This window comes from Ambystoma mexicanum, chromosome 10 (genome assembly GCF_040938575.1).
Source record: "Ambystoma mexicanum isolate Mex_15411 chromosome 10, UKY_AmexF1_1, whole genome shotgun sequence".
NCBI lineage: Eukaryota > Metazoa > Chordata > Amphibia > Caudata > Ambystomatidae > Ambystoma > Ambystoma mexicanum.
The window spans coordinates 128,319,702-128,335,652 of NC_090932.1; the positions used below are offsets into that span (position 1 = coordinate 128,319,702).

At 45.4% G+C, this 15,951-nt stretch overlaps 1 protein-coding gene across 5 annotated transcripts in view; it reads left to right on the top strand.

The window, feature by feature from the left end:
- Positions 1 to 15,951, top strand: part of ENTPD4 (ectonucleoside triphosphate diphosphohydrolase 4) — a 491,672-nt gene that overhangs the window by 327,775 nt on the left and 147,946 nt on the right. For all 5 annotated transcript variants that reach the window (XM_069617610.1, XM_069617612.1, XM_069617611.1 and 2 more), the window contains one exon: positions 10,598 to 10,764. In XM_069617610.1, the coding sequence (XP_069473711.1) occupies positions 10,598 to 10,764 (167 nt within the window). The remainder of the gene's footprint in view (positions 1 to 10,597; positions 10,765 to 15,951) is intronic.

Genomic DNA, 15,951 nt, shown 5'->3' on the forward strand with positions numbered 1-15,951 from the left:
GCATTATATAGGTCAAAAGTTATCTTGCGGGGAAGCGATAGACCTTTGACTGTGAATTGACAGTCTCGATCGCTTTCTCTGGTGCGATCATTGCTACTCTTAACCTGATTGCTCATTAGAACTTTTGATGCGTGTGCTGCTTCAATCATAGTTATTTTCTCATCCAAAGTAACAAACTTGCACAGAGGCTCCGCACTTGCTGTGGATGGTGAAACATTTCTATCTTGAGATTCCACAATTACACATCTGCTGCTTTTATCATGATTATTTGTAGTTGCTGGGCTAGGTTCTCTAGTTGCAGGATTGTTTACCTGCCCATCTTTCGCATTAGTTTCAACTTCATGAATCCCATGCTCTACAATATGCTCCTTGTCACTTGATTCATACGTTGATAAATCTAGGAGTTCAACAGGTATGTTGTTGTCACTTCTAGTTGCACTATTTCTTTGCTGTTTGCATCATTAGGGTGTTTATTTACTCCAAAGTTATTTGTAGTTGCCATGCTGTTAAAGGCTTTAATATTCCTAAAAAATGAGCGTACAGTAGATCTTTGCTGCATTTTTGTTTGTTTCTTCATATTTGTTGTTTTCTTCTCCATAACTGAGTTCGTCAATACTTTCTGTTCAACCTCCATTTTTTTGGGTTCAAAATTGCAAAGATTCCTGGTTCGACTGATATACAATCGACAGGCAGGTTGGATGCCACAGCTGCCTCATAGTTGTTTCCAGGCTTCGCCAGTAATAGATCAGACTCAGTTGGATTTCCCACCATTCCTTCTGCATTTGCTGAGGAAGAGGGTAAACTTTCATTTATTATTTCAATTTCTGGCTGTTTATCATGTTCTGTCACGATTACAAGCTCTGATATTTGCTTTTTGTTCGCATCTTCCTTCACAGGTTTCATTTGATCCTCATCGGCTGTGACAAGTAGGGGTTTAAGCGCCAACTCTCCCTAAATAAGGGGCTGAGCTTCGACGATCATGTTGTCGCTTGCAGCCAGGTTTTTCCTTTTCTCTTTTTGTTTTCCTGCTGCACTTTCGTTAATGACGTTTGCAGGTGTATCTGCACCAGTCCACTCAGAGATTCCCCTCAGATCTGTTGTACTGTTGTCAGATCGTAAAGGCACATGTTCTCTTTGGTTATTAGCTTTGACGGCTGCCTGTTGACTACAGACATAAGGCCCAACTTCAAGCACAGGGTCAACTTTTACAGATGATCTAGGGACGTTTGTTTGTATTTTTAAACGAGCAATAGCTTCCCAAGCTACTTCAGCAAACAAACACTTGTCCACAGCACTATTTTTCGTTTGTTCAAGCATTACTCTCGTATTTGCTTCTGCCCTCGAACATTCAGAGGCCAGAGCTTGTTTGCTTAGCACCATCTCCTATTCCAACGTTGTAATTTTTGCATTAAGCAAGACTATTAAGGTTGTCTGATCTTTAATATGATCATTTAGTTGTTCGTATAGTTTACTGAAAGGTGACATGGTTATAATAAGGGCGGCCATCATAATCGGATTTAAGTCGTTGATGAGCATGTCCGCAAGATTTCGTGCTAACTTTTCTGTTGAGTTTTGATTGATGCTTTTCAGTCGGGATTGTGCAACAGTATTCTTCGTTATATTCGAACCACGCTTCTCACAGGATTGTTCTAAAGTAGAGCTATCAGATGAGGAAGAAGAAGAAGAGTCTTCTAAGATGTGAGGCTGAGATTCAATTGGTGGTTTTTCGCAATGTCTTTTCTGTGAGTCGGTTACATACTCTTCACAACTTAAGACCAGTCGTGTTCTTTTTGCAGGTCGTTTATCAACCAGCTCTTGGGGTTGAGAGCACAACTTCACCTCCATACTCCGTTGAGAGGCCTCATATTCGCCTAGAGTTTGTGCCTCAGGTAGAAGCTCCTGTCTTTTTCCATCTTTTGAAGTTTCACCAGTAATCTCCTTACTCTGTTGGGATCCAATTTTAGCGTTTATTACGATTAAATCTTTCAGAACTTTATCACAGCAGCAATAGAACTTCGTCTGTTTGTACTTCCTGAATTAAAAGTACTACATTCTTCCAGATTTAAAGGCGTCATCCATTTAGTGGAACCAACCTCGTCTAACATTACAGCCACACATTGCTTATCTTTAGGATGACTAATATGACCGTTGGGGCTTAGATGGGCGTTCTCAAGTAACAGTTCTTTTGTGCTCAGAACTTCGTCCTCTAAAGGCATGTTTCTTTGTTTTGCGGACTCGCAATCACCAATATGGCCGTTTTGTTTGCATTCCAAAAGAGCAGTGCCATTCAAGTTCCTTTTAAGGGGCTCATCTGGATATAGTTTAGCTTGTAACATGGCTGATTCAGTTTTTGTAACTCTTAAGGAACATACAGTCTCATTTAGTCCAATTATGGGCGTATTCAGATTTGTATCCGCCATTACGCAGCCAAGCGTCAGCACAGAGGACTTGAAAGTTGTACTGCCAGTTGTACTACCAGCCACACATGGTGTGGTGCATCCTTCATGTACCGATTGCATTCTGACCCCAAACCCAATATGTTATCGGCAGTCAAAAACACAGGGTTACTTGCTGAGCAGTCCAGAAAGATACAGTTATTTAAAGAAGCAGCAGACACACAAGCCGAGTTACTGGACACTGTCATACTTACTGTGTGAACCGTGGTATGTGCCTCCGCTTCACTGCTTCCAGTTCTGGCAGACAGAAAGCGCGGTTATCGCTGAGTGATTGTATGAGGGCCTCCGATACCGCCATCAGCCTGTAAGAACGCAGGTCTCGCGCCCAACGTTTCCAACGTGCTACATACAGACTCAGGCGAGTTAGATATACAGCTGGAAATAGATATAGGGGTATGGGTACGGTTCTTCCTCGGCTTAATGCCACTTGCTATAATACTCCGGTATCACGGCTTCAGCGCACCCCTAGCAATACAAATAACACTCTGCACACTTTGCGTCGCTCTGCGATGGGAGCAGAGGTTTTGTAGCAAAAAGGATAATAACGAAGTGAATGGGCTGCAAAATCCTTTGTTTGGCACACAGTTCAGATGCAGCACAGTCCCAACACGAATAACACTCTTCACACTCCGCCTCTTCCTCTCGTCTCTGTACTGTCAAATGTCACATGAGGGAAAACAAGGGGAGAGGACTTAAAATAACCCATAAAGGTCAAGGAAAGGTTAAGTTGATAGTGAGTGGGAAAAGGGGGGATACCATTTCTCGCATGGTTGCACCCCGCTCCCAATCCCCAAGGACTCTCCACCCAGGTGATTACCCCCCCCCCCACCCTCTCTCGCATCTCCATCTCCACGGTTGAGATCCAAGAGTGATGGCCTTTCCCTGGCCACCTGAGAAGAGAATTCAGGGGGTTTAGGAGTGAGAATAGCCTCAGGTTTCTCACAATTGCTAATATCTCCTGTCATTTACTTGGACAATGGAACAGGGCTAACAATACCCCATAAACTGCCTCTGGGATAGTGGACCCTTCATGAAAGGGGAAATGTGGTATACCGCGTCTCACTTGTGGGCACTCCACTCCCAATCCCCAAGGAACATCTGCTCAGGTGATCCTCACTCGCTTCTCCACCCACAGGGTCAGGGTCCAAAAGCGATGGCCTTTCCCTGGCCACCTGAGAAGAGGATCCAGGGGGAGTAGGAGTGAGGATACCATCAGGCTATTTACACCATGTAGAATAAGCTAAATATTTTGTTTCTACTCCACTTTATTTACGTTTCCCAACATTTAACAATTATATGGCCCTTAGACTTCATATCAGTTTATAATAAGCAGGGTGCATTATCAGACGGCAGGCAGGCATGATTATCTGTCTGCACAGGTTCTCAAAGTATAACAATATAGGAGAGAAAACAAACATAAAGCATTTCATTGTGCAGTGCTTGCAGGATGTATATCTGGGGATGGCTTCCATTGCTTAGCTTTCACCCTCTATTCCCTGACCACCGTTACTATAGAGTTGCTTTACAATAGTCAAAATGTTTTCAACAGTGGGGGTTTTTGCGTGTTTGCTAACATGTTTTAGCAGTGAAGTATAAATGTCTCCCAGGTAGCGTTACATTTTGGCAGTTTATAGTTTGGCCATGCCCAGATGTCCCATTCTTTATCCCACCACATCCCCAGTTGTGGGCCCTATTGTTATTCTGGGTACATTGAGAAGTTCTGTAATCTGAGCACATGCCGTGCCGCTTATGCCGCAGTAGCCATCTTGGTCTGAATTTCCCAGAACTCTGATTAGGGTGTCTAGCAGGAGCTGTATTTTAGTGATTTCGCTGCTTCTTGCCAGTATCTCATTCCAATAAAACTGTGTTGTTGGACATGTACACCACATGTGCCCCAGTGTGCCCTCTTCATGGCATCCTCCAACAAAGTGAAAGTAATCGATTTAAATGTTAAATGTTAAAAGCGCATCCTGGATCTCCCCTTCGAGGGTGGAGATTTGTTTGTTTAATTCCTCCACAGGCGACTAATTGAATAAGAAATAAAACAGCTTGCAAACTGCTAAGTCACTAGCCATCCTGGAGAAGTCTACCTCAAAATCCTGCGTGCAGGTTCAGGCAAGGTCTGACGAGGGGGGTGATGTTTGGAGGCTTCTGGGGGTTCCAGGACCGCAGGGCACGTCAACTGTACTGATCCCCCAGCTTTCACAGGCAGAAGCAGCAAAGGACCTCAAACAAGGGTTTCTTTCAGTCCCCCTCCCAGGCACCCGCCGTGGACGGAAAGAAGCAATGAGGGTTGCACCAGGGTCCACAGTTCTCCGGTGGGGGGCAGACTTTCCCTTCACATCCATTCCTGGCAGACTTGCTTTCCGTATCCATGGATCATCTCCCTAGTCTCCCATGGTTTCTGCTTACCCTGCCTCACCCACCCCCACCTCCATCAGATCGGGACACTGACTCTTCTTAAAGGAATCTTGGTTCTTAGAGAGAACCATGCAGTGGTGGAAGTTCCGCCCTCTCTGAGAGGCTTAGCATTTTATTTGTGAATTTTTGCAATTCAAAAGAACCACCAGGCAGGCCTGAGAGTGGTTCTCAATTTGTCCTTTCTAAATCTTTACCTCCCTCTTCAAATATTCAAAATGCTGATGCCAGCTCTGATTGCCGAGTCTCTGTGTGGGGGAGACTGGACATGCTCGCTGGACCTAAAAGATGCTTATCTTCACGTCTCACTTTGGTAGCCTCACCGGACTTGCCTATGGTTCAGAGTGATGGACTGCCATTTCGAGTACAGAGTACTACCATTTGGGGGGAACTCAGCCCCTCAGGTATTCACCAGGTTGATAAATGCTGTTGCGTCAGTTCTCAGGTCAGAGGGCCCCCACATTTACCCATACTTGGACAACTGGCTGGTCCAGGTAGAGTCTCCGGGTGCGGTTCAGGTTACGGCATACCAGTTTATGGACATCTTGTACGAGCTTGTGTTCTCCATCAAACCGTGCAAATCGCAGCTACAACCCACCCAGAACCTGGTCTTCCTTTGCCTGATGTAGGACACGAGGGAGCAGAAGGTTTTCCCTATGGCAGAGAAGATTGGGGCGCTGAGGGAAGCGATTGGTCATTTCCTCAGCAGGATGACAACCACGGCATGGCAGCATACTGACTGGCTATTCCAGATACTAGGCTCATTATGAGGAGGATCCAGTTACACCTAGCTGCCTCCTGAAACCAAGAGGCAGACCCACATGCGGCATCAGTCTCCATTCCAGCGGAACTCCGCCAGCATTTTTTGTGGTGGAGGCAGGAAGACATACTTTTGGTTGGCATGCCTATCCTCCAGTCCAAGCTGGCATGGACTATCACTACAGATGCCTCGTTGGAGGACTGGGGGGCCACCCTGGGTGACTACTATGTACACAGACTTTGGTCAGACAAGGACAAGGCCAGCCGTTTCAAACTCCTCGAGTTGACGGCCATACAACTCGCCCTACGGGCGTTTCTAGCACTGACCAAGAACAGTGCAGTCTGCATTCAGACAGACAGCTCCACTTGCATGTACTACATCAACAAGCAGTGGGTCACAATATTCCCTCCCCTTCCCCCCCCCCAACCCCCAGTGCATACTGACCTAACCGTTCTGGGAGTGGGCAGTAGAGCACAATAGCCCCTTGTCGGCAATCCACCTGCTGGGGGGGGTCCAATCTGGAAGCGGACAGGCTCAGAAGACTGGGCATGGACAAATACGAGTGGCAGTTGTGCCTGCAGGTCCTGGCAGAGATTTTTCAGAAATGGTGCCATTCGAAGGTAGACTTCTTCAGCATGGGGTCTAGCAGGGATTCACATGCTTATGATGTCCACGCACACCTTCACTGCGTCGACAGGGATTCCTGAGAGTAGTCCAGAGTCGGCCAAGCAGTGCTACGCAACCTGTTCCCTTGAGGCGAGTCTGTTCCATAGGTAAGAGTAATTGCTTCTGTTGAGCCTTGCCACCTCCCGTGGTTGTGTAATGTTGTACTGCTATGTATTTGTTATTCATGAGCATGTGAATCCATGCCAGACCTCATGCTGGAGAAGGAACAAGTTCCTTACCTGTAACTATTGTTCACCAGCATGGATTCACATGTGGACCCTCCCGCCGACGCCTCTGCGGCTCTTCTTGGTCATACTGCCAATTTAAGTGCTTAGCAAAGCTGAAGATGGCTGCCAGAGGGGCTTAGTTAGTTGAGTTACAGCAAATAAGCAATATGCTATTTGTTTTTGTATTAACACTTACTGTAATAACCAAGAGGTGTTGAAATGTATGTTAATATATTGGTTCTGGGTGGTCTTAGTACGACAAGTGTGGAATATTGACATGTATAGTGAGATTTGGAATGAATGGTGGTGTTTAAATGTGGATGTTGAGAACAATAAATATTTGTGCAAATTGCTTATAAATAAATATATATATTTTTTGACAAGACTTGGTATTGTTTAAATGTGTACAGATGTTCTGATCTCATTTCGCCCAAGTTCATTTTTGTTGTTCCATTAGTTAGAGGACTGTCATTGGCTGGGGGCAGTATGACCCAGAGGACAGTGATTGGTTTAGAGTAGAAATGCAGTTTGTGATTGAAAGTGAAACTGTTTTTCTTTTACCGAGGATTCCTGGCCTGACGACGGGGAATATTCATGAGCATGTGAATCATGAGCATGTGAATCCATGCCAGACCCATGCTGGAGAACAATAGTTACAGGTAAGCAACTTGTTCCCTATTTGCCATGGAGCACAACTGGCGGTGCCACCAGATTTCTTCCTGGATTGGCAGGGGCAGAGAATCGCTACACCTGCAATGGGACACACTGTGGGTGCATGCGTTCCCTCCGACCCTGCTGATACAGAGTCCTCTGCAAGACCAGGGAGGCGCAGGACCTCCAGCTCATTCGATCGTGCCTCAGTGGCCAGCCAGACCATGGTACTCTGAGCTTGTGAGGCTGACAACTCAAGGTCCCATTCCTCATTCGGTTAAAGGACCTCCCCATCTCACTCAGCAAGGAGGGGTGGTGGTTCACCCAGCTCCAGAGAAGCTAGCCCTAGCAGCCTGGTTCCTGAAAATGTGACTCTGCAGGACCTGCAGTTGTCCCAAGAAAATCTACAGATTATGCAAGAGGCAAGGAGTGACTCCCCTAGGAGTCCGTACAGGATCAAATGGACAAGGTTTTGTTACTGGGCAAGGAACAGAGGCAAAGATGCTATGGTTTGCACACTCAATCATGTGCTATCTTTCTTGGCAGACCTAGCAGAATTAGGGTGGCAGGTCGACACAAGCCGTACTTACCTGACACCCTTAAGGGCATACAGGAACTCGAACAGTATGTCTTACTCCACTTTCAACCCGATGATCAAGAGGCATCTTCCAGGGTTAACAAGGTTTTATCCTCAGATCAAGTGTCCGCACCCAGTTTGGGGCCTCAATTTGGTCCTGGGCACGCTACCGCATAAACTATTCGATATCCATGGCGTCGACCGACATCATACTGGTCAGCATTAAGACCACCTTCCTAGTGGGGCTTACATCAGCATGCAGGATCAGCGAGAATGAGGCCTTGGTGGCATCAGAACCATACACCACGTTCCATCGTGACAAGGTTGTGCTGCACACCTAATCCTTCGTTCTTGCCGAAGGTGGTGTCTTCCTTCCATCTTAATGAGGAGATTGTACTACCGACATTCTTTCCGAATCCGGAATCGGAGGGAGAACAGGCCCTACATTGTTTGGATGTAAAAAGGACTTAAGTTCTATCTGGACAGGACTAAGGGTTTTCGTAAATCAGATCCATTGTTCATCACATTTGGTGGTTCGAAACCGTTTGTCAGGCCTCCCAAGTCTCTATAGCAAGGTGGATGGTGGTGGCCATTTAGGAGGCCTACAAAATTCAGAACAAGGAGTTACCAGCAAATGTTTGTGCCCATGCGATTAGGGCGAAGGCTACCACGGTAGCGTTTCAAAAGCACGTGCCTTGGCAGACTTATCAGCAGGGCAGCTACATGGGCTACTCCTTCCTCCTTCTGCAGGCATTATTGTCTGGACAGCAGTGCATGCTCGGACAGCGCATCCAGGCAAGCAGTGTTGAAGAATCTGTACTCTTAAGTCTATAGACACCTCTCGCCCCTAAGGGCTACTAATCAGTGGTAATCACCCATACAGCATGGAGGGAAGTGGACGGGACATATGAGTAATTGTAAATTACTCACCGTAGTCCATAGTCCCCTTTCCTCCATATGACCCTTCATCCTCCCCCTAATAAGAACATAGTTAGGCAGTAGATCAATCTATCCGACACGTAAAAGGGACTGAGGTGTGGCACTGAGGGTGGAGTCGGAGGCGAGCATGCTCCTGGTACCATGCGTCCGCGTACAGCTAAATTTAAAGGGGAAAGGCTTTTTGTGTGAAAAAGGTTCTGTTCCCGTCCCTAGCGAGGGACGCCCCATGCAGTATGAAGGAAAGGGTACTATGGGCTTAGGAGTATGTTAGTCACTACGTTGATTAACTTATAATATTCACTATAGGAGCTTATCTTGGTGTCTCTGAGAAAGTTTTCCAGTTCAGCATTCCACAGTCCAGGGCAGTTTTTATAAACTCATGCACCCTTTTCCTGCCTTTAAACTCCCTCTGCCATCCTGGTACATCATAATTTTGTCATTCATAGCTTAAGGGGACTTGAACTGGTGTCACACCTTTCTTGTATTAATTACTTTGTCCCATCACATCAGCACTGATGAACCATTTACAGTTTATCATAAGACTAAAGTGGTGTCTAAATTTCAGATCAACTAAAAGATCAACCTCCCGGTGGTGTTTGGTGTTTTTCTTAACCCCTTAACTAATGGTAAGATCGTTGTAGAGCACTGCCATTTTATTTGGGAAGGATGAAAGATATGTGTTCCTTGTCTTGACTTTTTGTCATTTATGTATGAAAACACCTTGCTTGCGGGCGTCAAAAGCTGCCGGACAGTCACCTGCATCTCAGAATGCTACTCAGTATGCATCCTTCTATACCCAAAGAAATTTCATGACAATTTGGTGAGGGCAAAAACAGCCTTGCACCCTTCCACAGACATATGCACCTTGAAGACATCTGCACAGCATCCACCTGCCCCACTACCCTTCATTCTTTCTCTATTGCTTTAATGCCAGTTGAGGATCTGATGTTGTGTTTGGTAAAGGAGTTCCTAGTCTTTTTGCCTGATGTATGCATTTACAATAATCTTTCTTTGTGCATTCTGTTGCTATGTAGTTTTGCGCTATTATGGAGAAATCCCAGTGGATGCACAGTACTGTGCTACTGTTAAAACATGCCAGCCAAAACGCTGGCTACCCACACCCTGTACAGTGCTTCGCTGCTCTTGAGCTATGTCCGTGCTTTAAACAATAAAACCAATAAGGGTCAAGGGGACAGGGGGCTGGATTACGCAACTTTACTCCCTCTAGTAACCACTGTATTAATAGGCCCTAGTATTCTATACAGCCCTACCTCCATTCCAGGGTTGTCCAACTCTAGGACTTGAGGATCTGATCCATGCCGGGTTTTGCAGACACCCATATTAATATTCCTGAGATATATTTGCATACAGTGATTCTAAATGTATGCACATTTTTCTTCCTGAATATTAATGAGGGATATCCTGAAAACCCATCAGGATTCCAGCCCTCGGGGTCCGAAGTTGGACAATTGCCTCAAATGACATAAAACCTACAGAAGAGGACCAATGGTTGGACCGTACGGCGCACAGATGGGGTATGACTGGTACAGGCATGGTCTCAAAAGTTCTCCAGCTGCTGTAATTGTATGAAGATTGCTTGCTTTACAGAGTGCTTCGTCCCATTCCCTTTCAGGGATGAAAATATGAGTCTGGGACTATGTACCAGGTAGTACAGTAGCAACTACGGTGACCTGAATGTAACTAGATTCTGTCCTTTGCAGTGGAAGTAGGCTAAATTGAAAAACAGTCAGGTTGCATATTTAGGCATTGTAAATGGGTCCCAGGAGGTGGCTGCAATATCAGTTGCATATATAGCCAGAAGTTATGAATGGTGTGATAAAGAACATGCTTACATGTTGGTTGGATTGTTTTGTGTCACTTATTTATCATTTGGTTTCCATAGGAAGATGTGGCAAAAAATCTACTTGCAGAGTTTAACTTAGGCTGTGATGCCCATCAGACCGAGCATGTGTACCGTGTATATGTGGCTACCTTCCTGGGATTTGGTGGAAATGCTGCTCGACAGAGATATGAAGAGTATGTTTTTTCCAGCACAATGCAGAGAAACAGGTAAATGAAAATGTTATCCTTATTACATACACAAACATTGCTCTTTGGCGCCTTTAGAAGAGATGGACAAACTATAGCTGCTGTTTGGGGGCATAAAGTAAAATATCATTGTCCTTTCCTGATAGCAACTTATATAGTATGTACTGAGCTTAATTTGAAAGTTATTCAGAATGAGGTTTCTTGACACAGGTACAGGCATTATAAAAGAGCAAGTCTAAATATATCACCATCCCTATCAAATATCCTCCCAAGATAACTAACATAGCTCAGTGACATTATATACAGATAGATGTACCTTTTGATGCATCAAACAAATCTGGCTTGATATGCGTCAATATGGATCCAGTACATAAGAAGCACTAAAACATTCTGCTCTACCTCCTTCCCAACTAGTTAGACATGCCTGCACCAAAGGTTGGATGGGATAAAGCTTCTTAAAAAGAGAATGCTGTCACTTTAATGGGGCCACTACGTACAAGCATTCCCTCTGCACCGCCGCCCCCCACCCATGCATCACCAACCACTGCCTCCCAGTTCCTTTTTTCTGCCTATCGGTTTAGACATTTGAAGGGCTTCTCAGTGCCTCTCCTTTTTTTGTGTAGTGATTTATGTCCTCTTTTTACTGTCTGCTCACTTAGAGAGGTTTATTTTCTACTTTGATTGACTATATGTTTAGTGTTTTGAGATTTTTATTAGATTAGCATATAAGCAAATGGTACATGAAAAGGTAAACCATTTTTAAAAGACAATTGCAAATTCTAAGTGATTGGCTATATTTTTAACAATATTGCCTCCTCCGTGCAAGCTGTTGACAACACATCAGTGTATAGGATACGGTAAGCACTTCTCTGTGGCTGATTCTCGCAGAGCCTGCATAAGCTTTCTCTGTAACTTCAATCTAGTGTGTTATTGTCAGTTATGTGTCCTTATCAAACCCAGATCACAGGGAACCTACTTAGTCTCCATGCTTAGGAAGGGTTTGGTACCACAGACCACTGTTGGCTTTGTGGAGTGACGGAAGACTTTGCATCCTATTGGTCAGAGGGAGTAAGGACCAGGTGCAGTTTCTGATGCAGCATCCCCTTTTGTACTGGTGTTGAGGTAGCCACATCAGTCCCCAAGAGACCTTCCACAGTCCATTCAAGAGTTTACTCCGAGCATACCCATTTGCGAGTACCTCTTGGTGGGAAAGCACCAAGTTGCAAGGCTTGGCCTTCGGTACTGGAATACTGGAAGACCGTCTCACTCCAGATAATGTTTTGGAAAGGAGTGTTTCTGCCTCTGTACATCGAAAACAGGCAAAAGTCGCTCTGAGGACTGTAAATCATCTAAGAAGGTGAGGTCCAGCTCCCGTCACGGACCGAGTACTGCTCAGCCAGCACCAGGGATACCTTAGCCTGCTACTTCGGTACTGGAAAACGCGGAACCATCAAATATTTATCCTTTTCGTGTCACATTCACCATGAGAGGAAGACCCATCGATCTCATTAAACACCAGCCTCTGTACTGTCTGAAGCATCTTAAGAACATAAGCAGTATAAGCACAAACATAGACACTCTCCTAAGGAAGTTGAGGGCAAGCGTTTGGACCAATTAAAGTTCCTGATACAGAGGCTGGCTCTTATAATCCTTTATTATTATTTTCACAGTACTGCTTTAAGAGTTATTCAGTGCCCCAACGAGGGAAGAGTCTTCTCCAATGCCTCAGTTCACCCCAGAGGAGGATCGGCCCTCAGCCTGTCAGTCTTTGGTATCAATCTTGTAAACCAATATGCAGGTACTGAGACCTATAGTTTGAAACATGTAACAGAACACTATCAATACTTGGATCACTTCTTCTTTGCCCAAGGATGACAACTCATCCTTGGCTGGCACCTCTACATCCCCTATTGCCGCACCAGAAGAATCTTGGGCCCTTCTGGGCCCTCCCAGATTTGTGTGAGCCTATTTTCCAGCATGGGGTCTGGCATGGATTCACATGCTCATGAATATTCCCCGTTGTCAGGCTGGTGATCCTCGGTAAAAGAAAAAACACTTTTGCTTGAAAACTGTATTTCTCCTCTAAACCAATCACTGTCCTCTGGGTCATACTGCCTCCATCCAATGACGGTCCTCTCCCTAAGCTCCACCTCTGGTGGCCATCTTCAGATTTGGTAAGCAAGTAAAGTGGCAGTATGAACCAAGAAGACCCACAGAGGAGAATGCAGGAGGGTTCGCATTTGAAACCATGCCAGACCCAGGCTGGTGAACAATAGTTACAGGTTAGTAACTTAAACCTTTTCCAGCATGAGGTCTGGTATGGATTCACATGCTCATGAATCACTATTACATAGCAGTACATATACACACCCAACAGGAGGTGGCAATACTCAACAGAAGCAATACACACGTACCCCTGGAACAGACTCACCTCAACTGAACATGTTGCTTAGCACCACTTGGCCGATTCCGGTCTCCTCCCTGGAATCCCTATCGACACAGTAGAACCTTGTGAAGGTGTGTGTAGACCTCCACGTAGCAGCCCTGCAGATGTCAAGCAGGGGCATACCAGAGAGAAACATTGTTGCTGGAATGGCTCTGGTGGAGTGGGCTCTCAGCCGGCCTGGCAGCAGCCTGCTAAGCAGTGCATGATGCAACCGGCAAGCCACCTGGAGATGGAAGCCTTCGACAGGGCCTTTCCGTGATTCACAGTTCTAAAATTGACGAATAGCTGAGAAGTCTTCTGAAAGCTCTTCATGCATGCTACGTAAAACTTCAAGGCACAAGCAACATCCAGCGTATGCTAGGCCCTCTCTGCTGGCGTCGATGGATTTGGGAAGAAGACGGGCAACACCAAAGGCTCGTTGAGGTGGAACTCTGACAGCACCTTAGGCATAAAGGTGGAGTGTGTATGCAGTATCACCTTTGAAGTGTGGAAGGACAAGTACGGCTGCTTGCACGACATGGCCTGGATCTCCCCGACCCACCTGGCCGAGGTGATCGCCACGAGAAGGGTCGTCTTCCTCACCTGCCTAGTCCCACAGAGGGTGGGTCCCCCTTAGGGGGTTGGGGGGATTCCTTGGATTTGTCACAATATGCTGTGTGACAACCTCCTTGGCTAAAAAACTGGCAGAATTGGGTGGTGGCGTTTTCCCATCCAGCATGTGGTGCAGGCATGCTCAACCAGTTGTGAAAGGGGGAGAGCAAGGACTAAAAGTACTGGTATCACCAGGAAGGTACTTGTTATCAGTTAATGGTACATAAACTGTCATGGACTGATCAAATGATCCTGAATTCTGTTTTATTAAAGGTTCTGTAGTCCAGTATTTCGGGACATCTAGACAGACCAAGGATAATTTGTTGAAATGTACATGGTTTCAGGGGTTCAGAAATCCAAATTTTCTACCAAAGTAATTTGCTGTCTTTTAGGTTGGTAAGCAAACATGTCATGGTTGATTTTCCATACTTTGACCATGTGAAAACATCCCGGGTAGTTAAACTGAAAAGATTATATTTACAAACATGTCAAATGTGAATTATAGACCAATATTTCAATTTTTAAAGGAATACCTGAATCTGAGTTCTGTGGGGTAGTTTATAAAAGATTTTGAGTAGACTTGTGGAGACCTGTATGGATTGTGTGTGTGTATGTATATATATATATATATATATACTGGACTATGCCAACTCTCTATACCTAGTAGCCCCGGCATACCAACTCACAAAATCCAAAGAGCCCAAAACTCTGCTGCAAAACTGCTCCTTGCCCTGGGTCAAAGAGAACACATCTCACCAGCACTCAGAACCCTCCATTGGCTCCCAGTCGGACGAAGGGCCACCTTCAAGACCCTATGCATCACTCACCGAGCAGTGCACAAGACTGGCCCATTATACCTACAAGAAAAGATAAAAACTTACCTCCCATCTCGCACCCTAAGATCAATTCTAGTGATTCCAACCTCTAACTCAGTCAGGATCGGAGATCCGCCTTCTTAACCTTGGCCCCAACTCTGTGGAACTCGCTTCCCTCACATATTCGACACACCCAAAACCATATGACGTTATGCACAGCTCTAAAAAAGTGGCTCTTTCCGTAATACCAACCACGACCATCTGAACCGATTGAACCCTAGCAACCCGATGACTAATTGATCAATGAGATCCCGAGCAATCTCGCCACTGAATATGCTTATTAATTCGCTATTAAAGCAACCACACGCCAGAATTCCGGAATATCAATCTCCTTATATCATAACTCCACCCAAACACTCACCTCCCATATCACTATGCTTACTCTCTACTCTACACCATCACACAATTGCAGCTACACCCCTTGATCAATTCAGCCTAGCTGCTCATATCCCTTGAACAACTCATCATTCTAATAAAACGCAGCTATATCGCATGGCAAACCGACCTAGCTGGACGCATAAGCATCCTACAGGCCTAACGCAGCATGAACTCAGTCTGGGTGTCCACCCGCCAGACTGCACACATTCAACTGATATCAATACCACCACACCTAGTGCTAGGATGCAGCTATCATCAGGCAATTACAACTGCACACATTACTGTTGTACCCATGCACCCTATGACACTTACTCTCTCAACTGACCTGGACTACGGTCCCCGAGGGCGTTCAATCTACCAGCGCTTTGAGGTCATACCAATGATCAGTGCTCCAGATAAGATTTTTAGGAGGGAGTATTTTACGCATGATTTTTCAAATTAGAGATTAAATGCAATTTCACAAGAGTAAAAATGAGTTTTCTCCTCTGCAAAAGAGTAAAACTTATCCAACACATAGACCCAATGCATATGTATCAGACCCATAGACCAAAAGCTTTGTAGATCAAAGTTATCTGGCTTGTGCAGAGCCCTTCACTCCACATGCAAACGGCACATCCTGTCTGGGCACATAGTAAGAGCACATCACGCCACTTGATAATGGCATATACCCCCCCTGAACATGCTAGCTATGCATCTCCTCTTGACACATAGTAACAAGTACACCACGTACTCTGTGCTCATGGTAAAGGCACATCTCCTTTCAGCATTTTCAGAGATGTGCTGTTAGCATTTGATGAGCAAATTTGTGCCATTTGCATGTGTAAATTGCACCTTTACACTGTGCGCGTGCTAACAGCACATCTCTATGCATATGCTAATGGCAGACATTGTTTTCACGTATTGATAGAACACGTTCTG